Here is a 22,455-nt window from a genome sequence, read left to right on the forward strand (position 1 = left end):
TTCGAAAACAGAGCATTTGCTCTGTCAAAGAACATAGATCGTCGTGAGGCGACCTGCAACTAAGGGCCAATCCCAATGGCCCTCCTCTGAATCTTTTCTCGACTTATGACTCTTTAATGTAAAGACCTTGCTTCACTAGATTCTCAAGGTCTGTGAGCCTTCCCGACTGCACTGGGAAGCCCGCGGTGAAATTCCCAACTTCCAGCATGATCCTTGGCACAAGGTAGGCCCCCATTAGATATGCACTGAAGAGGGAAGGGGGAAAGAGGGCCAGAAAGGAGACCGACCAGATCTCTCTTTCCTCCTGAGCACTGGCAGTTGGGGAGACCCCGCCTCCTTATTAGGATCCCCAGGCCCGGGTCAGCAGGAGCCGGTGGGGTGGGGGCGGGGCTAGGCGGGGGCGTGGCCAGCTGAAAAGGCGGGCAGTTGGCTGAGCGCTGATTGGTCGGAACTTTGGCGCGCTCCAGCAAAGGCTTTGTCAGGAGGCGCGAGGCCAAGCTCGTGCTGAGCTAGAAGCCAGGGCCCTTCTCCAGTCGCGCTTGCGCACGGCCACTTGCACCCTGCCGTTTCCCCTCTCCAGTCTCGCGCCCAGCACACCTTGGCGGGAACTGGTGGGGGCGTGGCCTGGCCTCAGGAGCTCACTTTTGCTCCCCTCCACAGGCCACCCGCAAGGAGCCTCATTCCAAGGGGATTCGCGCCCACCCCACGGCCGTGTGGGGAACGCAGTGGCCGGGGCCGGCCTGGGGCTCGCGCGCGCGGCCAGCCTCCCGGGACAGGCACGAGACACTGTCTGATCAGGCTCCCGTGTGTGGAGCTGGCGTGAAACCAGAAGGGGGGCCTCACGCCATTTTGCACGTCCTGAGGCGGGTGCTGGAGGCCGTCCGGGAACGGGGCAGGGGACAGCCCGCCAGAGGGGAGCCTGGGGTCCGCTCAGGAGCTGCACTCTGTGGTCGTGGTCTCCCTCCGGGAGTTTCAGGGGAACAGGAAGGCAGGCGTGCGGGGGTGCTCGGAGTGAGGAAGGCCAGGGGCAGCTGAGCTGGAGTTTGGATTTGAGGCTGGGCCTAGGTTTTGGGATCCAGGCTCAAGTTTGAGACAGGGAAGGCTCTGTTTGAATAGTGTTGGGGCTTTGGGGGTTACAAGCTGTGGGATCTCTGGCTTTGTATCTAGATACAACTAGTTTTGGAATATGAAGGTGTTGGGCTTTGTGACTGGAAGTTTTCCTGTTGGAATCTGAAGATCCTAATTTTAGGATCTGGAAGTCTTAGTTTTGAATTCATTTGGGGGCCTGGGGTCTGATTTGGGAGGTTTGAAGCTTCAGTATAGATTCAGGGTCCAGAATCTCAGTATAGAGTATGAGGTACCAGAGTTAGGGTCTGGAGTCAAAATTTGGGACTTTGAGGATTAAATTTTAGGGCCTGGAGTCCCCACGTTGAGTTTGGGCCTTCAATTTTGGGACTCAGATGTGAGATGTCAACTGTAGGGTTGGGGGGGTCACGGTTGAATCTGAAGAGACGGTTTGAGGGTCTAGAGGTCTTTGCTTTTGGATCTGAGGTCAATTTGGGAGACTGTCATTTGCTTTGGGGGGGCTTGGGTTTCTTTAGTGTTTGGGTTCTCTGTTAAATTTGTGGTCTGTGGTCTTAATGGGATTGGGATTGGATTGCCTTTGGAGGTCAGAGGTGAACAGTTTGGGGGTCTAGAGTATCTCAGTATTAGAGTTGAGGGTTTTTAGGTTTGGGAGGACACCTTTTTGGATTTTAGATCCTCACTGTGGGAGTTTAAAGTCGTAGTTTTGGTGTCCTAACATCGCAGTTTAGAGATCTCAAACCACAGTTTTCACTGGTGGTCTGACATCTCACTATTAAGACCCAAACTCTGAAGTTAAAGTTTGGGAATTTGCTGCTTTTAGTTTTAGGTGCAGATCACAACTTGGCCCAGATTTATAACTTGGTATTCATGGACTTCAGTTTAGAGTTTGGGGGGTTGAATTTGGTCTCTGGGCCCATATTTGTGGGGTGGCGGGGGACTCCACGATCTCTGAGTGCTCAAAGGAACAACATAGGGAAAATGAAGGCTACCCACCATGTGGCCCATTCCTCCTGGAATCTCAGAGGTCACAGTAATAATTCTCTTTTTCCCTCTTTGCAGATGTGGGGTTCCAGCAGACACTTGTATTCCCTTGGATGGCCCAGAGCCAGTTCCCTGGGTTCCAGTGACAGGTAAGGGCTCACCCCTGCCTATCTCCATTCTGGCTTTGGCCACTCTGGTCGCATAATAACAATAATGTTTACTGAGCACTTACTGTTTGTCAGATTCTTTGCTAAGCCCTTTTGTTTGTACGATAGCCTTTAATCCTTACACCTCCACAAGGAAGTAGGTGCGAATATTACCGCCATTTTAAAGATGACAGAATTCTGAAGTGGTTGCCAAAGATCACCTCAGAGGCCCTGCAGGCTGTGACATTTGGAGCTTTGTCAATGCCCTGCTTTCCTTTCTTCTATTGGTGCATTCGTTCATCCATCAAGCAACCACCAAGTGTCAGGAATCTCCTAAGAGGGGATGTTCACAGGAGACTGAGGGTCGTATCAGATCCCTGCCCCCACCCCCAGCCTGGATAAAGAAAAGGGAGCCAGAGTTCATCTTATCCTCACTATCTTCCCGAATGACACTGTCCATCCAGCTCTTCATTCATTTTTTTTTTTAAGATTTCCCCCAACATTTATTCTTTTTTTTTTTCATTTAATTTTTTTTTCATTCATTTTTTTTAAAGATTTTATTTATTTATTTGAAAGAGAGAGACAGGGAGAGAGGGAACACAAGCAGGGGGAGTGGGAGAGAAGCAGGCCTCCCCTTGAGCAGGGAGCCTGACACAGGGCTCGATCCCAGGACCCTGGGATAATGACCTGAGCCAAAAGCAGAGGCTTAACAACTGAGCCACCCAGGTACCCCTATTCATTCATTTATTAACTCCAAAATTAAGCATCTGCTTTGTTCAGATTCTCTACTTAGGTACTGTGCTCAGAAGGAACACCATGAATAAAATGAAGAATGCCCATCCCACTGCCATTCCTCCTGGAATCCCAGAGATCACCAACAATGTGTGTGTGGGGGGGGTCTTCCCCCTTTTCTAGATGTGTGTGTGGGGGTTGCATCGTATTAATAAAAACTCTTAGTTGCCATGAACAGAAACCTAGCTAAAACCAGCTTAGGCATAAAAGGAGATTCATTGGGTCCTTTAATCCAAAAATTCAGGGGCATCAGGGTTGGCTGGTTCCGGGTGAGGATTAAATGATGTTGCCAGGAACCTGCCTCTCTGGGCTCTGCTGTTGCCCTACACTGGCTTCCTCCTCAAGCAGGCCCTCCCCTTTGTGAGGGCAAGATGGCTCCCAGCAGCTCCAAGGCAACACTCTGCCAGCCTGACAGGCACAGCAGAGGGCCTCTTTCTGGGAGCATTGATTCTGATTGGCCAAACCTGGGTTATGACCCCAATCCTGAAACAATCACTGTGACTCTTCTTAGGACCTTAGTTCTGTGCTGCTAGTGGAAGGGGAGGTTGGGGTTGACCTCTCTGAACCTCATGGAAGGAGAGTGGGGGAGGGGTGGCCCCAAAGGGAAGTGTTACCAGGCAAGGGGGATGACATGTCTGTCAACCAAAAGCAACAGCTTTATCAACCATAGTTAGCTAATACAGTACTTCAACCCCATTCTTCAACATCCTTTATCCTTAAAAAATTCTGACAAACGACTGTCCACTTTCTGTCTTTAACATTTTGTTAAGTACTCTCAGTGTGCCAGGTCTTTCCAGACAAGATCTTTCCAGACAAGATCAAACTTTCTGGCCACTTCCATTCTATCAATGGGTTAAAAAACAGCCTCAGAGAAATGAAAACATGTGTCCAAAGTCACGCAGCAAATGGCAGAGCTGGGATTCCGACCCAGGTCTACATTATTCAAAAGCTGGAGCTTAAGACCAACCATGAGGCTGCCTGTTGGGCTTGCCCTCTGCTTTGTCCCACGTTGGGGCAGCTCTTCGTCTTAAATCTCTGCACATGTCAAAGCAAATTAGGGCCTGGGCCTTGCTTTTCCTATATCTAATACGAGAAATTTGGACAGGCTCTTCTAGCTCCTGTAAAATAAAAGAACTAGGGAGCGTTTAGGCTGATTGGGTCAGAGAAGAGGAAACTCGGGAATTAGAATCATTTGCCATTTCAAAGGCTGAGACCATCAGAAGACAAGAGCATTCATAAAATCAACAATTTTTTGTTGAACACTTACTAAGTGCTGATCATTATTCTAGGAGATAAGTATAGAGCCAAGGCCATATATGACTTAGGCCCTAGGCAATTTTTCCTTCTTGGGCCCCTTCCTCCATTTTTAAAAAAATTTTTTGTTTGTTTGTTTCTCTAAGATTTTATTTATTTATTTGAGAGAAAGAGAGCACAAGTGGGGAGGAAGGGCAGAGGCAGAGGGAGAAGCAGGCTCCCAGCTGAGCAGGGAGACCAACGCAGGGCTCAGTCCCAGGACCATGGGATCATGACCTGAGCTGAAAGCAGACGCTTAACCAACTGAGCCACCCAAGCGCTCAGGCCCCTTCATCCATTAAAAACATACCGTGGGTTTTTTTTTTTTTTTTTTTTTTTAAGATTTATTTATTTATTTATTTGACAGACAGAGATCACAAGCAGGTAGTGAGGCAGGCAGAGAGAGAGGAGGAAGAAGGCTTCCTGCTGAGCAGACAGCCTGATGCGGGGCTCCATCCCAGGACCCTGGGATCATGACCTGAGCTGAAGGCAGAGGCCTTACCCCACTGAGCCACCCCGGCGCCCCCATTAAAAACATACTTAAAATTATAGTTTACAGGGGCGCCTGGGTGGCTCAGTGGATTAAGCCGCTGCCTTCGGCTCAGGTCATGATCTCAGGGTCCTGGGATCGAGCCCCGCATCGGGCTCTCTGCTCCGCAGGGAGCCTGCTTCCTCCTCTCTCTCTGCCTGCCTCTCTGCCTACCTCTCTGCCTACTTGTGATCTCTCTCTGTCAAATAAATAAATAAAAAAAATCTTTAAAAAAAAATTATAGTTTACAACAACATCAGCATAGCTTTTAAGAGAAATTAAAATATTTTTAGGGCACCGGGCCGGCTCAGTCAGTGGAGCACACAACTCTTGATTTCTGGGTTGTGAGTTCGAGCCCCACATTGGGTGTAGAGCTGACTTAAAAGTAAAATTTTAAAAAAGAAAAAGAAATTAAGACATTTTCAGGAGCCCTTAAAAGAGGCACCAGACGTAGGCACCGTGCTTACCGCACGTAATGGATAAGTCAGTCTGGGATATAACCATTAATCAAATAGACAAAAATCTCTGCCCTGTGGTGTTGATTATAAAGAAAGAAGATTTCAGATTCTGATAAATGATAGGAGGATGTGACCAAGAATATGCTTAGCTAGGTCAGTTGGTCAGGAAAGGCCTCTCTAAGGAGGTTACATTGAAGCTCCGTGCTGAATGGCAAAGGAAAAACCAGCCATACAATAATCAGGGCAAAAGAACATTCCAGGTGGAAGGAATAGAAAAGGCCCTAAGGCAGAAAGAAACTTGGCAGTTTAGAGAAACAGAAAAAGGACATGTGTGGCTGGAGCTGGCCTGTTCCCTGAAGACCCAGAGGGCAGAGCTGGGGTTAGTGGGTGAAAATTATAGAAAAGAACTTGTCTGAAACCAGAACCATCCAGCAAGGAAAAGGGCATCCTTGGGAGGAAGTGCCCGGCTCCCAGAGGCCCTGGGAGCACACCCCAAGTCCCACCTATTCAGGACTACTGCCCAGAAGATGTCAAGATTTTGTGATGTCTCGTCGTCACTGTTTTCCTCCCGCCAAATTTTTTTCCCCGGGAATGCAGGGGAAACACAGAAGGCTCTCAGTGCTTTGCAAAACCCAGAGTAAACACCCAGTGACTACAGATGATACAAAATTCTTTTCCTCAGCCATGGTCAGGTCACACCTTGAGCTTAAATAGGACTGGACACTTTTTCCTTCCTTGCTTTCTGTGTTGTTTCTCACTGGGGGTTCCAGGGGTCCTTCTAGAACAGAACGGAAGTGGTATGCAAAAAGTAGATATCAGGGATAGACAGGATGTTAGAGGTCAGCCTACCCCAGTTTTCCTGCGAAGATGGAACCCCAACATCCTTGCCCCTCAAAGTTATAGTTTCTACCAAAAGGTAACTGGAGACCAGAGATTTTTTTTATTTTAATTTTAATTTTTTTAAATTTTAATTTTAATTTTTAATTCCTTCATCCAGCTGACAAATATATTCATGGTGTTTTCGAGAGGTTGCACGAATGGTATCTTCCTCTACGTAAAGCCCTTTTATGGCTTCCTGCTGGTCTTCAGATAAAGGGGAAAAACTCTTCTGTACTACGAGCCTTTGAGATCCTGCCTCATCTGGCCCCTATCTTCTCCAGCCTTTTCTCATCCCATAAGACTCCTTGCCTTCTGTGCACCAGACAGGGCAGCTTTAGTTCCTTTGAGTTCTCCATGCTTCCTCGTGCCACAGGGCCTTTGCACATGCCCCCCTCTATTGGAAATGTGCTTGTTCCGTCTTCACCTATGCGTCTCCACTCATCCTTCAGAACCAGTTCCCACCAGGTTTACTTCCTCAGGGAAAACGTTGTAGATTAGATCAAAGCCACCTGTTTCTAGCAGCCTTCTTTGTCTCCATCAGAACCAGCTCTCTGGGTGTGCAAACTCCTGAAGTTACACAGCCCTGTCTTTAGAAGAGCCTGATGCTTGGTTTAATGCCCTGCTCTCATCCCCTTGAAATCCTTCATTTTTAAAAAGGAGGCCCCACATTTTTATTTGCAAGGCTCCCCTCCCCAGCAAATTATATAGCCCATTCTGGTCCTCATTGGAATTTTATGTTTGTTTATGTGACAATCTGATTAATGACTTTACCCCTGATGGTCCTGTGAGCTCTAGAAGGGACTGTATTTTGATTTTTATATTTTCATCCCTATCACCTAACACCATTCCCAGCACCAGCATCGTAGGTGCTCAGTAAGTAATGGCTGAATGAGGGGCGCTTCAGTGGCTCAGTTGTTAAAGCCTCTGCCTTTGGCTCAGGACATGATCCCAGGGTCCTGGATCCGAGACCCTTGTCAGGCTCCCTACTCAACAGGAAGCCTGCTTCTCCCTCTCCCATTGCCCCTACTTGTGTTCCCTCTCTTGCTGTCTCTCTCTCTGTCAAATAAAATCTTTAAAAAGTCAAATCAAATCAATCAATCAATCAATAAATGGTGAATGAGTGAGTGAGAATGATTCTTTGAGGACTTCAGGGTTTGGTTAGGGAGATAAGTGTGTCTCCCACCCTGCTCCCCCATCTCCTCGAGCGCAGAGACAGTGCTTTCCCTCTCCTTCTCTGGTGTCCAGTGTAGGGTCAGCTTGTGTTTGAGTAGGAACTAAACACCTTAAAACATCATTAAGGGAGTGTTTGGGGGCGTGGCCAGGCTGCCATTGAAAAGGTGTTTTAGCTGTCCAGAGCAGGGGAGGAACCAAAGGAGGTCACCAGAGGCTTCCTGGGGCAGGTGGCAATTGTACTGAGCCCTGAGGGGAGGCGAGACAAGGATTGGTGGAGAGGGGGGTGTCCGGGCATTCCCAAAGGAGTCGTGTGACTCTGACAATGGTCAGAATCTGGGAGAGAGACTCCAATGTCTTTGTGTCCCCATCTGCCGAGAGAGGTGGAGGTTTCTATGTGCAAGAGTATGTTATGAATTACGAATGCAGGGATTTGATCCTGGAAGTTCTGTGTCCGCCCAGCAGTCAGCTTCTGTTGTGCCCTCATTTATTTATTTACCAAGTAAGCAGTGAGTTCCCACGGGGTGCCAGACCCTGTCTGGATGCTAGAGACACAGTACCCACCCGTCCTGTCTGCCCCCCCACCCCCACCCCAGCTCTCAGCTTGGAGCAGGGCTCAGAGAAATGCATGAGCACAGGGCTGAGGGCCCTTAGCCGCGGTACCTCCCCTGTCCCGTAAGGGTTGAGACCAGAGTGGTCAGCCAGGCCAGGGCCTGAGGACCATTATAAGCCAGGTTAAGGGTTTCAACTTGGTCCTTAATAATGGGATGACGTCAAGAGGTTTGAAGAACTTACTAGACAACTAGAGGATCAGGCTCTGTGCTGGGCGATCTCACACACACTGGTGTATTCAGTCCTACTGAGTGTCAGGGCGCCTGGGTGGCTCAGTGGATTAAGCCGCTGCCTTCGGCTCGGATCATGATCTCAGGGTCCTGGGATCGAGCCCCGCATCCGGCTCTCTGCTCTGCAGGGAACCTGTTTCTCCCTCTCTCTCTGCCTGCCTCTCTGCCTACTTGTGATCTCTCTCTCCGTCAAATGAATAAAATAAAATACTCTTAAAAAAAAACCCAAAACAAAACAACAACAAAAAAAACCTCTGAGTGTCAATGAATATCCTCATTCCCATTGCCCAGATGAGAAAACTGCGGCCAGATCCATGTTGCAGAAAGCTTACCCTGATGCTTGTAGACAGGATGGACTGGAGGAGGCCTGGGGCCGGGGGGCGGTGCTGGGAAGGCAAGGGGAACGTCCACACGTGGACTGCAGGGCCTAGGGCTGGATAGAAGGGACTGGAAGGGGAATGAGAAAGATCTGATGGGACCCACGAAGCCCAGGATTCTGTCTGGGGGGCCTGGGGAGGGGAGCCTCTCAGAGATGGGGAACACAGAGATGGGTGGTTTGGGGGTCAGGTGCCAACGTCCTAACCAATACCAGCTCTCGGCCCCAAACAGGAGGCAGAGGAAGAATCACACGAGCAAACTCCATGAGTTGGCATTGCTGTTGCCTGTGGCCCTGAAGACGGGCACCAAGAAGCTCACCAAGGTATGGGGATGCAGGGAGAGGAGGCAGATGTGGGAGGCAGATCTGAAAATCTCAGTAACCGTCCCTTGTCCTTGGGCCCCCACACAGACCCTTGCAACGACAACACCGAGATATGCAAGGTCCTGCCTTGCGTGGGCCTTTCTGTGGTCCCATCACGAGAAGCCTGGGGGATCCTTTCTTGCAAAGAGGGTAGGGGCAGTTGGGTGGGGGGAAATGGGCAAGGAGCCAGGTAAAGGTCATCACTTTGGTGAATCGAACAGCCCTTGGTTCAAGTCCTTCAGCCCTGAAACGGCAGGACTCTGGGCAGGGCTCTAGGCTTCTCGGCCTCTCAGGCATCCCGTTTCTCAGCTATAATCTGAGAAAAAATAACGTCTGCTCCCCAGAGATATTAAGAAGCTCAAACGACACACTAGCCACGATGGTCCTCGAAGAAATGTCACTTCCCTCCCTGGGTCCATTGTCCTGTGTCCCGGGGTGTCTCCACGAGGTAGCAAGAGCTAAATCTGCTCTTCGCGTCCCCAGGGGACGCGTGCTGAGCTGCCACCTCGCACCCGCCAGTGGCAACGCTTATTAAGAGACTCAGAGATCCTGAAGGCGCGCTGTGTTTTCTTGCTGTAGTTCCTCTCATTCGCTCCCGTATCCACTCATTCATCAGCCAGTTCTGGAAAGATGGCTGCATGGCAGAAACTGTTCTGGTTACAACAAGGGGAGGCAAAGGAACCTGAGCTCCGCATCCCCTGGGAACTCGGAATGTGGTCAGGGCGATAAAGATTCGAACACAGGAATAACCAAACCCAGCTAGAACCTGCTACTTGCCTTCCAAGAGGCTCAAAAGAGTGGGTGTTTGGGGCAAGATCCAGACCATCGGATGCCAGATCCTAACCCTCACCTCCTTGGGGCCTCCCACCATCGATCACCAGGTCATGTTAATTCTCCCTCCTAAGCACCTCGTGGCTGTTGACGCTGTGTCCTGCCTTCCTGTGGCCTCTCTAGCAAAGGGGCACAAACCCAGTAGCTTGAAACAACGCGAATTTATTCGTGCACAGTGTGGAGGGCCGAGATCCAAAATCGGCCACAGGGTCTTTCTCGGAGGCTCCCAGGGAGAATCTGTCTCCTTTCCCTTTGTCAACTTCCAGAAGCCGACTGTGTTCTTCGGCTCACGGCCCCTTCAAGGCCAGCAGTGGAGCACTTTCCAGGCTCTCTCCATCCTCACCTTGCCTTCTCTGCCTTCGATCCTCCTGCCTCCCGCTTGTAAGGATCCCTGGGACCCCAGTGGGCCACTCAGTTAATCAGGACCCTCACTCAGTCACACCTGCCGAGTCCCCTTTGACATATTTGGCAACATGTTCGCAGGCCCCATCTGTCCTCAAACATCTGTGTATGTAGTGTGCATAGATACCGAGATCCACTCCTGGGAGGTGGGGGGGCAGAGATGACTGGGGCACAGTCCCAGCCCCGAAGGAGTGACAGTAGAGTCCGGCGACAGGTGACATTTCATGCATGACTGCATGACGACATCTCGTGGAATTCTCCCCAGGCCTCGGCCTGCTTTAGTGACCATTGATCGTCTGAAGTCTTAAGGACCCCTCTTCCCCCACCTTCATCCTTCCTTGGGTTCAGTCTAGGTCTCCTGCTCCACGGACAACGTGCGTCCCTGGCAGTCCCCAGCCTCCCCCTCAACACATCTGCTTGGAGGGTGTCACCATGACTTGTCACAGGACTGGGTGACATGCTCCGTCTGACGCTCAATGAATGAACTGAGCTGTTACGTATTGCCTTTCCTGTGTTTGAGATTTGGGGTTCGGCTTAGGTCTGGGGCATCCCTCCTCATGGTCCTGACTCACGAAGTGCCTCCTGGCCCGTGTGGTCCTGTGGCTTCTATCTCTGACCATTCTCCACTGCGAGGAGAGGGGTCCTTCTGCCCAGAAGGACTGGTTCGGATCTGTCCCACTCCAAAGGCCCACATCCTCAGCTGCTTGGTCACTGAGTGCTCAACAGGTGTTGAGGTGTCGAATGAATGAATGAGTGAGCGAATGAATGAATGAATGAATCGCCTCAGCTCAGACAGTTGTGGGACCTGTCGATCTTGCCTTCAGAAGATCTCTGGGATCTGAACCTCTGGCATAGCCCCCAAGCTAACCTTCCCAAACCTTCGGTCTTGGACTCTGAGATGATGCCCGACGGCCTTCTGCATAAAACCTTTACACTCCTACTAATCACATTTCATATCACTTGACAGTTTACAAATACTCAGTGCAGTGAGTGCCAATCGTGGGCCAAGCCTGGGGTTAGAGATAAAAGATTTGCTCTTGTGAACACACTGTCCAGTTCTCTAAGTTAGAAAAGGCCCTCATTTAGTCCTTTGAGGACCTTGAAAGCGCTCTCGTTCGATCATCAACAAAGTATTTATTAGGAAACTGGCATTCTAGGACCTGTGCTGGGTGATTTCACACACGCTACTTAATTCCTTCCTAAGGATAATCCAGTGAGCCTCACTGAATGACCTCACTCCCATTGCCCAGATGAGAAAACTGAGGCTCAAAGAGGTAAAACAGCCTGCTCCTGATACACAGTCAGGAAGTGGCAGGTTGGATCCAGGTCCTTCCAAAGTCTCCAGCCTGTGTCACATTCCTTAGTTAGATTATAGCTCTCTTCCATGGATCAGGTCACATCGTTTCAGCGACGGTTGGGACTCTAGTTTATGGAACAGTTTCACACAAGCCCCTTTGTGGGACCATGTTTCCTGACCTAGGGTTCGGAAGATTACTGCTAACTATTTTATTGGCGTTCTAGGGATCTAGTCCAATCCAAGAAATACTGGTGCTCTTCCCTCACCTTTTCACCAGGCTAATTCCTGTCATTCTTTTTTTTTTTTTTTAAGATTTTATTTATTTATTTGACAGACAGAGATCACAAGTAGGCAGAGAGGCAGGCAGAGAGAGAGGAGAAAGCAGGCTCCCTGCTGAGCAGAGAGCCCGATGCGGGGCTCGATCCCAGGACTCTGGGATCATGACCTGAGCCGAAGGCAGAGGCTTCAACCCACTGAGCCACCCAGGCGCCCCTAATTCCTGTCATTCTTCGGGTCTCCGCTTAAATGCTGGAGGCCTCGGGGCCCCTGTGTGGCGCAGTCGGTTAAGCGTCCAACTCTTGATTTCAGCTCAGGTCTGATCTCAGGGTCGTGAGATCGAGCTGCATATTGGGCTCCAGGCTCAGTGGAGGATTGGATTCCCTCTCTCTCCCTCTGCCCCTTCCCCATCTCTAAAATAAATAAATCTTTAAACACAATAAATGCTGGGCACCTTGGTGACTCAGTCGGTTAAGCAGCTGCCTTTGGCTCAGCGCATGATACTAGGGTTCTGAAATCGAGCCCCCACATCAGGTTTCCTGCTCGGCAAGGAGTCTGCTTGTCTCTCTCTCTCTCTCTGCTGGTCCCTCTATTGTGCTCTTTCTCTCCCTCAAATAAATAAAATCTTTTTTAAAAATGCTGGAGGTCTTTCCAGACACTCAAGTCTAATTTCAGAATCTCTTGTTACATTCTTATTCATAATGTTGGCCACACCATTGATAATTCTATATGACTTATGAGTTTATTAAGTGTCCTTAATAAACTTAGTAAAAAACACTGTCCTCACTAGATTAAAAATTCCATGAAGGTAAACAAAGGCATGTCTGGTTCACCCCTATGTCCGTGGCCCTCAGTGGGTAGGAGTCTCATTTAGCTTTGCGTCTGTGATACGGACCTGGTACTTGGCGGCCTGCTGGGCAGAAGGCATTGTGTTCCATGATACAGAGATTGTTCTTCAGTGATCAGGGGCTAAGCTACCTCTTGATTCTAGGAGCGAGAGATACAGAAATCACTTAGCCACAGGCTCTACTCTCAAAGTAGTTCAAGGTCAATGAGAGAGAATAACTCATGAACAGGTCATTAGGCCAGGACATTGCAAGGGTGCTGAGGAGGGACATCTGACTCAGAGAGGTGGGAAAGCTTCTGGAAGGGGAGACCACCGGGCTAAGGCTCAGGGGAGGAGAAGCTAGTGTGGGAGTCTGTAGGGGGAAGAGGAGGGCTTTGCAGATAGAGAATACAGCATGTGCAAAGGGCCAGGGGTGGGAAGCCAGTGTGCATTGAAAAACTAGGCCAGGAGGCAGGCGGACCTGATTTCAGATCTCAGCTTCGCCACTTCCTCTCTAACCTTAGCAAGTCACGGTAGCACTCCAAGCCTTGATTTTTTTTTTAGCTGCAACAGACTTCTTCCCGAGCTGTAGCAAGGTCTAAACAGACTAGGAATATCTCTGCCCCTGGAAGGAATATCAGGCTGAGGAATGGGCTCCTGCAGCCTTCCTGTCTCTGGTCCCCCACAGCCTCGCATGGTCTTGGGCCCCCATTCCTGTGCTCAGCCCTGTCTTTCTTTTGGGGGCAGAAGGAGATTCTGCTGCATGTCCTGCATTACATCCAGCACCTCCAGAGAAGCATTGATGTGGCCAAGGCCTTGCTCAAATTCCACACCACCAATGGGGAAGGCGGACTCCGGGGTAAGTAAATTCAGTCACCATTCCCAGGGTCTGCTCTCTACCAAGGGAGAGCCATCAGGGACACCAAATGACATCGATGAGCCCCAGTCCTAGGGATCTCAGGGCCTGGCAGAGCGGACGGAGTCAGAGAGACGGGCCTGATGCTGTTAACTCCGAGCAGGGTGTCTGGGGCCTCGCGATGGGTCAGAGGGGAACGGTAGCCCGAGGGAGCCCCGGCAGGCAGGAGGCGCCAGCACGGGAAGACGCGTGTGGAATGTCTGGGGCAGGCCGGCAGCTGGAGTGCACGGAGGGACCACGTGACATCAGCTCGACGTGCGCAGGCTCGCGAACCAGATCCTGACGCATATGCGTGTCTTAAGACCTTAACCTCCCCATGCCTCAGTTTGCTCAACTGCAAAATGAAACCAATCCAAGTACACTTGACCCTGGAAGAACACAGGCTTGAGCTGCATGGGCCCAAGTTACACGCGGACGTTCTTAGATAAATCCAGTACCGTCCTGTAAATGTCTTTTCTCTTCCTTATGCTTTTCAATCCTTGCTTTTCTCTAGCTGACTTGACTGTTAAGAATACAGTATATAAACAAATGACATGGAGGACATGGGGAGATGGAGAGGAGAAGGGAGTTGAGGGAAACTGGAAGGGGAGGTGAACCATGAGAGACTATGGACTCTGAAAAAGAACCTGAGGGTTTTGAAGGGGTGGGGGTGGGAGGTTGGAGGAACCAGGTGGTGGGTAATAGGGAGGGCACGTACTGCATGGAGCACTGGGTGTGGTGCAAAAACAATAAATACTGTTACGCTGAAAAAAATAAAAAAATAATTAAAAAAAAGAATACAGTATATAACACAGGATATCCAAAATACAGGCTAATGACCCGTTTGTGTTATTGGTAAGGATTCTCGTCAACAGTAGCCTATTAATTGTAAAGTTTTTGGAGGGTCAGAATTAGATGTGGATTTTCCACAGCGCGGGGCTTGGCTAAGGAGGGAGATGAAGATGAGAATTCCCGAAGGACTTTAAAAAGCCGGGGAAAGCTATGATCAGGTATTTTTTAAGAAAGAGATGCCTGACATCTAGTGAGCAGAACTGGTTATTAAGGGAGAAACTGGAGTCAGGGAGGTCAGTGAGGAGGCCTTTAGGAGAGATCTGGACCGGAGGCAGGCCTGTTTCCCATGGAGGGTGAGGCTTGGGACAGAAGTGGTACCTTTGGGTGACATAGAGGAGGGAGAACTGAGAGGCCTGATGGAGAGGCCCCGGGGTGAGCCAGGATGGACCTTGGAGCCCTCGCTGCCCTGAGGACGGTAGGAGGAAGAATTGGTTTGGATGGGGATGATGGCGGGGAAAGCATTTGGGAAAGCTTTGAGTCTGTCTTCCTTCTTGGTGGACCCCAGATGGCCCTGGGGGAACCTGAGTTTTCGCCAGGGAACCTCTGCCGCCTGGCCGTGTGACCTCAGACCAGCCCAGGCTCCTCTGGGAGCTCAGTTGCCACATCTGTAAAGTCAGCCTGGGGACCGTGGCCACCCCCTTAGCCCTCTGCCCACGATTGGGAAGTGCGGGCATCTGACCTGACTTTTCTGCCCTGTGCAGGACTGTGTTGGAACTGGGGCTCAGGCCCTGCAAGGCGGAGACACTCCACCCCCTCGAGCTCCCCGCATTCTCGCAAGTCACGTCTTCAGGGAGCCTGCCAGAAACCCCGCAAGAAGAAACCCACTGGATTGTCAGGTATGAGTGAGGTGGAACGGGAAACCGGGTCCTGTGGGAGCGAAGGTCCTTCTCCAGAGCCATTCTCACTCCAGGGCAGTCCAGGCAGCTACCCAGAGCCCCTGACCACACTTTACAGTGAGACTTACCTTGTCCAACGTTCTGGGCCTTGGTCCCTCTCTCACTAGCCTTGAGGACTGGCATGGCTGCTCTCCTTCTCTGAGCCTCAGCGTCCGGGGCCTGGACCACAGGGTCGTGTTCATGATCGGGAGCCGTGCGCATACTCCTGCGGCAACACTGAGCGGAGAGGCACATGGTCAGGGCTCTGTGAGGGGAAGCTGCTGTTACCATTTATTGTCATCGGTCCCGGGCCAGAGCATCAGGGAGCACGGGCTGATGAAAAGACCCAACTGTGGACAGCAAGCATCCCCAGGCCAGCCTCAGCCCTGCTGCTAACTTGCCATGTGTCCCTTTGCTTCTGCAGGCCTCAGTTGCCCCATCTTTCAAGTGGGAGTTGTACCTAATCAGTGCTTTCCAGTCCTGGCTGCGTACCTACTGAATCATCCAGGGGACTGTGAAAAATGCCTATGCCTGAGCCTCACACCCAGAAAGTCACGTCCCAGGGGCCTGGGGTGCAACCTGGGCATCAGTATCTTTCCCAGAGCTCCCAAGATGACTTGAACATATGGGAAGGGGCAGGGAGCCTCAGCTGAGTTGATCTCTTGCTGAGGATCCAGACTTACCAGGGAAGGGCTGGTGAGCGACCAGGCCCGGCAGGGCCCGGAGCAAAGAGGGCCTCCTCCTCAGCCATGCGCTGCCCCCTCTGACGCTCGTCTCTGCTCTCCCAGAACGCCAGAGCCGGGCCCAGAACCCGCGCCGCTGTCTGGCCCTGGACAAGCTCAAGAAGTGGGTGGCCCTGTCTCCAGAGCAGCAAGGATGGAATGTAGGGGGGACTTCCACCCCTTCAAGACGTGCCAGCTCCTGCTGTCACCCCAAAGTTGTATCATCGCTGCCTCAAGGTGACAGGAAGGGAGGTAGGTCCCAGCTGACGCTGCTGGACATGGCTGAGAACAGCATCCACTGTGACTGCTCAGGTCGCTGTCTTCCCTCGCCGTTAACTTAGTCCCTTCTACACTCCTTGGCAGGCACCCGCAGCGTCCCGAGCCTGGGCCCAGTAGCTGGGGCCTCCGCCGTAGGCCAAAGGGACACTGTCTCGGGCCTCCTTCCCACCGTCGCCGTCCTCCTTTTAGGTCCCGTTGTGGGTGGCAGGGTGCTGCAGCATCATCGTGGCTCTGGTGCGAGGCTGTGGGTCACAGAACCGGGGGAAGACGGGCAACGGCTCCTGTGACTCCCATCCCTGGGCCACGTCGAAAAGGCGTGGTGACACACCCAGTAGACCGAGGGAGATGGGGGTAGCTGGGCGGCGACGGAGGCCCTGAGCCATCCTGCCCCCCTCCGTTCATCTGGTCCCTGCGTCCCGAGGGTCTCGGGGCGAGGCCATGTGCCGGTGCTGTTGCGACAGTCCGGTGAAGGAGCACAGAGAGATCGAGACTTCCTGTGGTCACCCAGGAGGCCGTGGGGACCCAGAGGAAGCACCCGCCCTACCTGGAAAGGGAGGGCTTTTCAGCTCTTCAGCTAGTTGTGTGACCTTGGGCGAGTTATTTGGTCTCTCAGGGTCTCAGTTTGCTTAACTGTAAAATGGGCGTAATCATGGTACCCTCTGGCCAGGGGCTACTGACTCATATACAAACAGCCCCAAACCGTGCCGGCAGGGCGAGCTCCCCATACTTGTTTGCTCTTGTCGGCTTCCTCGACGGTATTCAGGATTTGAGCTCCCTGACAGCTTCTGAGAAGGATGTGGGGATCCAGAAACCGATGGGGTCATTCACGGCACCCCATAGTCTCATGCAGAGGCCGCGCAGTCCAAGGTCTTACGAGGATGTGGGAGGGAGAGGCCGTGGCAGACTGGGGCTCCTCTCCATCCGGCATTCCAGCCGCAGGAGTAAGCATCCTGACTTGCCCTCCCCTCCCCGCAGGTGGCTGTTGTCGAGCCAGTGCCCAGGGTGATGGGCTCTACCAAGCCCTCAAGGCTCAGCAAGGGGCTAAGCGGATCCACTTTCTCAACAGGACCCAGCCCTGTCCCAGGTAAGGGAACCCCAAGGGCTCTGAGTTGGGGAGGCTGGGGGGTCCAGTCTGGCATGGCTGAGGGGTGGGCGGTGAGAAATGAGGTCGAGGGTGCCTGGGTGGCTCAGTGGTTTAAGCCACTGCCTTCGGCTCAGGTCACGATCTCAGGGTCCTGGGATCGAGTCCCGCATCGGGCTCTCTGCTCAGCAGGGAGCCTGCTTCCCTCTCACTCTCTCTGCCTGCTTCTCTGCCTACTTGTGATCTCTCTCTGTCAAATAAATAAAAATAAACAAAAATCTTTAAAAAAAAAAAAAAGAAAAGAAATGAGGTCGATTGACATCGGCACCGGTGTCTGTGGAGAGGGCACCGCGGGACCACCTCACGCTCAAAGCAGAGCCTTGCTTTGGGGCTGCTGGTTCAGGGCTGCGGCCCCCCCACCGGCCTCCCTGCCTCCCGTCTCACCCCTCCAGCCCGGCCTTCCTAGCTGCCAGAGTGCCTTCTCTAGTCCCGGACCTCAGTCACGTCAGTTCATGGCTTTCAGGCCTCCCTTCGTGTCCATGGGACGGAGCCCCCGTACCTCAGTCGGCACCCGAGAGCTTCTCTGGCCCCGGCTCGTCTTGACAGGCCCCTCCCCTGCCCCAACCCCACGAACCTGACCTGAAACACCACCACAGCTTCGCCACTCCTCGGGAGCCATGGCCTTGTGCCCTCCAGAATTTGCACCCCCGATCCCTCTTCCTGGCAAGCCTGTCACCCCTGTCGCCCAAGAAGACCGCCACCCTTCAGGCTGAGCTCAGTGTGGTCCTCCTGGAACACGGCCCATCATAGCCCTGCACCCCCCAGCCCATGCCTCTCCTCCCCAGCCCAAACCCCCTTGAGGGCAGGCGCCTCAGCTGAGCTTCCCGCCACCCCCCCAGCACCCCCCTCCCAGCAGCCAGCACAGAGCCACCCCAGCAGGCCACACCAAGACATGCCGGGGGAAACAGCTGGGCCCCGGGGCCACAGAGCAGTTCCCGGCCCAGGGCTCCCGGTCTGCCTCTCAAATTCCATCTCTCGCAGGCAGAAGCTGGTGTTCTACGATTCCAGCGAGGATCTGGACAAGGAGTCCCCAGATGCTGACCCTTGGCTTCCTGCCTGGACCCCAGAAGGCAGCCCCCCTGGTGACTGAAATTCCGTGTCTTCTCCTCGTAGGCTGGTGTGGGGTGTTTCCTGCTCACTTCCCTCTGAGCAGCCCTGTGGTAGGAGGAAAGCAGGACAGGGACTCGAGGTCTGCCTAGCACAGGGCTGTGTGAGCGACCGGCAGTCGCCGCTGCAGACGGTGCTGGCCAACCCTCTCTCCTTCTGTGGAGCCCAGACGCTGCCTCAGAATCTTTCTTAACACAGAGCTCCAGGGAGCTACAGTCAGTCTGCCAGATGTGGCAGAGCAGACATTGATTTTTCTGTCTTCGGTCGTCCATGACGTGATGCCAGGCATCGCGTCTCTTTTCCTTTACAAAGCCCTCAAAATGAGGTCCACAGAGTCACCCTTCTGCCGCATCTAACACCATCTCAACACCGGCCACTGTGCTGGGAGAGACGGTCATTTCTGACACGTCCTCAAGCCTGATGCTTCCTTTCCAGGGAGCCCGCTGGCCTTGGGGCCTCCCCAGATCAACAACTGCACCGCATCAGGCCACCCGAGTGCGATCCTAGGGCTCAGCCCCTCCCTCTTCAGCTCCCCAGGAAAGCTGCCTCCAGAGCAGATCCTGGGGGATGGCACGGAGTTCCTGACCCAAGGTGAGCTCCTGGGGCCAGACCCGATGCTTGGTCCTTTCAGGAAACATATGGCGATACCCACCAAGTGTGCCGCCCTGGGCTCAGCCGTCCTGGGTGCCCCGGGGTGGGGGGAGGCGGCCCCAGGCCGGCACGGTGAGGGGGAGGCTCCTGGAGCCCATGTCAGGGACCCACTCCCTCTGCTCAGCGTGGAGCTGCCCCAGGGGCACTGGCTCATGAGCCAAATTTGGTCCTGGGACAGGAGATCCCAAAGCAGAGACCTGGAGAAGGGCACCGGGGCCACCTGGGCCAGCGGGAGGGAGGCCTTTCTGCTCCAGCCACTGCCCGCTCTCCCCCCCTGACAGCTCTCTTCGAGGATGTGTTCCTAGATCCCGAGTCTTCGCCTTTTGACGGCGTGCTTGAGGCGCTCCCGGACAAGGTAGGCAGCCGGTCCGCCCTGGTTCCACACGCACCGCTTCCTGCTTCGTGGACTCCCCCGTCCCTGCGAGAGGGCGGCCGCCTCCCCTCACCCGCTCACTGTCCGTCTGCTCGTCCTTCCAGACACTCATCTTCCATCTCTGTCCTCATCTGCCCGCCCTTGGAGCCCTCACTACCGGCCACTGGGGGCCGCACTCTGTGCTGGGCAATTGGAATGAACTAGACCCCAAGGATAAGAGCTAAAAGCTGCTGGGCGCCCAGAAAAGACCCCACGTCATTTTCCAGCTGTGCTGTCAGGCAGGGTCTCTGGTGACTCCAGTTGACCGACGAGGAAACTGAACACAGCAGGATAAGCCCAGGAACGCTCAGTGGGAAAGAGCCTCCCTCCCGGACCCTGGGGCTCACCTGTTGCCGCCGCCCTCCCCCAGGGTCTCACCGCCCAGCGGACCCAGGGGCAGCCCCAGCTCGGGTCCCCACACGAGTGGGTCTCTAACTCCACCGGCTCCTCCAACCAGGGCCTGAATCTGCGGCAGAAACAAAAATAGCCCCTCTCGGCAGAGCTCTGAGAAGGCGCCGGGCAGAGGGCTGGGTGCTTCTTGGTCCCACGAGGCATGTGGCATGACCCCCGCTCTGTAGGTGAACTTGGTGCTCAGAGAAGTTACCATGTCATGGCTGCTGACCAGATGATATTAAGAGCTACTGGCCCGGAACAGGGAGGAGGGCGGCGAGCCTCTGAGTCCCAGCCAACGCCCCCCGCCGACCCACTGTAGGGACCTGGGGACACGTGCTTGGATGTCCAGGGGTTGTTTGGACGAGGTTGTCTTAAACTTGAGCTCTGGTGACCCGTGAGTGGGGACATGAAGGGACGCTGTGGTCTCCCCTCACGTCTCTCGTCTTTCCCATTCACCCGCCAGGAGGCGCCCCCTGAAGACCCCGCCGACTCCCACAGCCTGTGCCAGTCCTCCGTGTCGCTGGACCACTGCTACCTGTCACTGAGCGAGAACAGCAAGGTGCCATCGGGCTCCAGCTCCAGCTGGGAGGGCTCGGACGCCGAGTCAGTGTGGAGGCGACAGGAGGTGAGGGCGGGACAGCTGGCGGCCAGGTGGTTCCCCTGCCTCCTACCAGCGCTCACCTCCCCGACCCCGATGCAGGACGCTCAGGCCAATCCCGAGGGCCCGCCGTCCTCCAGCGACGAGGACCGGGACTACACGTGGACCCCCACGCGGCGGGCCGCCAGCCTGCCCGTGGCTGGGAGGAAGGTCAGGAAGGGCCGGGCCGCCCAGGGCCCCGTGAAGCCCAAGGAAAACAAGAAAGGCCCCTGCCCGACCCAGACGAAGAAAAAGTGCGTCAACGGCTTTATCATGTTCTGCAGGATGAACCGGAAGCAGTATATCCGGTGGGTGGGGGTCCCTCTGGGCCCTGGGTGGGGCCCGACCTTCACTGTCACCACCACCCCCCGCCGCCCCCCCAAGAGCTCGGGCGCCCTGATGTCTGACACGCTGACCCTCCCTCCGCCTCCCCGTCCCCCAGCATCTTACCTGGTCCCCTTGCATTGGTCAAGCCCTGCAAATCATACGCAACAAAACCCCACTCAGACTTAAGGAAAAAGGAAAGCATCTTCGGTAGCCTGACAGGGGAGGATGTAGACGGCCTTCAGGTGCAGCTGGGCCCATCTCTCTGCCCTGCTCTTCTGGGTTCGCTTTGTCCTCAAGCACGCAGGGTGGGGTTGGTGAAGGGTCACCCCAGGGCTTGGGTCCAGCGACCCGGTGGGCAGGGGAGAGCTCCTCATCTCCCACCAGAGTTCTTGGGGCTGACTTGACAGGTCGGGCGCGCAGCCCTGAAGAGCTGGTGTCCTGACCGGAAGACAGGGGTCCCCTCCGGGTCCCGAGACTCAGTGTCCCCTTCCTGACAACCCGTCCGTCCAGCTCCCTTCTTTGACACCTGGGATCCAGAGGGTGTGTCCCGAGGCCCTACAGGCCAAAGTGGGTAGAAAAGATCCGAGTTCTCAGGTGGGGAAACTCAGGCCCTGAGAGGGCAGGGGAGCCTCCTGTGGCCAGACGGGCAGCCTTTGCCCAAACGGGCTGCCCTCTCCTCACCTCCTCCCTCCTGTCACAGAGCCTGTCCCGGGACCGCTTCCACAGCCGCCACCAAGGAGCTCGCCCAGCTGTGGCGGGTGATGACCCAGCAGGAGCGGAGACCATACTGGTGAGAGCCCCTGCCCGGGGGGGGGGGGGGGGCGCAGGGCAGCGGGGCCTCCCGGGCTCCGGTCACCTGCTCTGATTTTCGTGGCATTGGAAACAGGTTGGAGTTTATTGTTGGGGTGGAAGACTTAGGTGTTGCCGACTCTTATGAGATCGTTGGGGGTGACAGAGGTCGGGGGGTGCTCGACGTGGGGAGCTTAGAAGGGCAAATAGCCCAATTCTAGCTTTAGACCCCCTTTGCCCTTCCTGCCACGGGAAGTTTCTCAGAGCCGGAAGCCGGGTCTTATTTCCCTGTTACTCGCACCCCCTCCCCGCCCCCCCTTCTCCCCCTCCCCCCCCCACCTGCTCAGAGCTGCCACCTGCCCCTTTCTCATTGGCCCCTGAGACACACAGCCCACGTGCACACTTCTTAACAGATCTCACAGGAGCGTGGGGCCCAGCCCCACTGTACAGATGGGGCCCCCCGGGGCTCTGGGGTGGTGGGGGGGGCGGAGACGGCTGCCCTGGGGGGCAGGGAAGGCATGACCGCTGGTGGCCCCTTCTCCCCCAGCATCAAAGCCCGCAGGTTCAGCCTCCAGCACAACCGCATCGTGAAGCAGGACAGCTCCAGCAGCGAGGACGAGGACTGGGGGACCCCCAAGCCCTTCTACCAGCTGCTGGCCGAGAAGGCCCGCCGTTCCCCAGACCTGGCCCCTCTGCTGCCCCCTCAGCACCACTGAGAGGGTAACCCTGCCGCACCCCTCCTCCCTCCTGGGCCTCACCCGTCCCGGAGTAGGCTGGGAGGGACCGTCCTGATGGCCCCCACTGCTATGTGCTTTTGCCTGGTGTTGG

General features: G+C 54.3%; 1 protein-coding gene across 1 annotated transcript; it reads left to right on the plus strand.

Annotated features, from left to right (window-relative positions):
- The first annotated feature begins 141 nt into the window (after window positions 1–141).
- MEIOSIN (meiosis initiator) lies at window positions 142–22,343 on the plus strand. The gene is made up of 14 exons (XM_045986913.1): window positions 142–223; window positions 2,146–2,216; window positions 8,786–8,876; window positions 13,295–13,406; window positions 14,996–15,130; window positions 15,958–16,203; window positions 17,146–17,254; window positions 18,293–18,393; window positions 18,854–19,009; window positions 19,351–19,439; window positions 20,341–20,499; window positions 20,575–20,819; window positions 21,539–21,628; window positions 22,175–22,343. Exons 2-14 carry the CDS (start codon window positions 2,146–2,148, stop codon window positions 22,341–22,343), a joined length of 1,773 nt encoding a protein of 590 aa, XP_045842869.1. The 5' UTR covers window positions 142–223.
- Window positions 22,344–22,455: the final 112 nt, after the last annotated feature.

Source organism: Meles meles, chromosome 19 (assembly GCF_922984935.1).
Source record: "Meles meles chromosome 19, mMelMel3.1 paternal haplotype, whole genome shotgun sequence".
Taxonomy (NCBI): domain Eukaryota; kingdom Metazoa; phylum Chordata; class Mammalia; order Carnivora; family Mustelidae; genus Meles; species Meles meles.

What these genes read in the sequence shown, in the direction of transcription:
- MEIOSIN (XM_045986913.1), top strand. Translation starts at nt 2,146, where the DNA reads ATGTGGGGTTCCAGCAGACACTTGTATTCCCTTGGATGGCCCAGAGCC. An exon ending in CCCAGAAGGCAGCCCCCCTG is followed by an intron (nt 18,394 to 18,853) that starts GTGACTGAAATT and finishes CTTCCTTTCCAG; the next exon opens with GGAGCCCGCTGGCCTTGGGG. An exon ending in CACGGAGTTCCTGACCCAAG is followed by an intron (nt 19,010 to 19,350) that starts GTGAGCTCCTGG and finishes CCCCCCTGACAG; the next exon opens with CTCTCTTCGAGGATGTGTTC.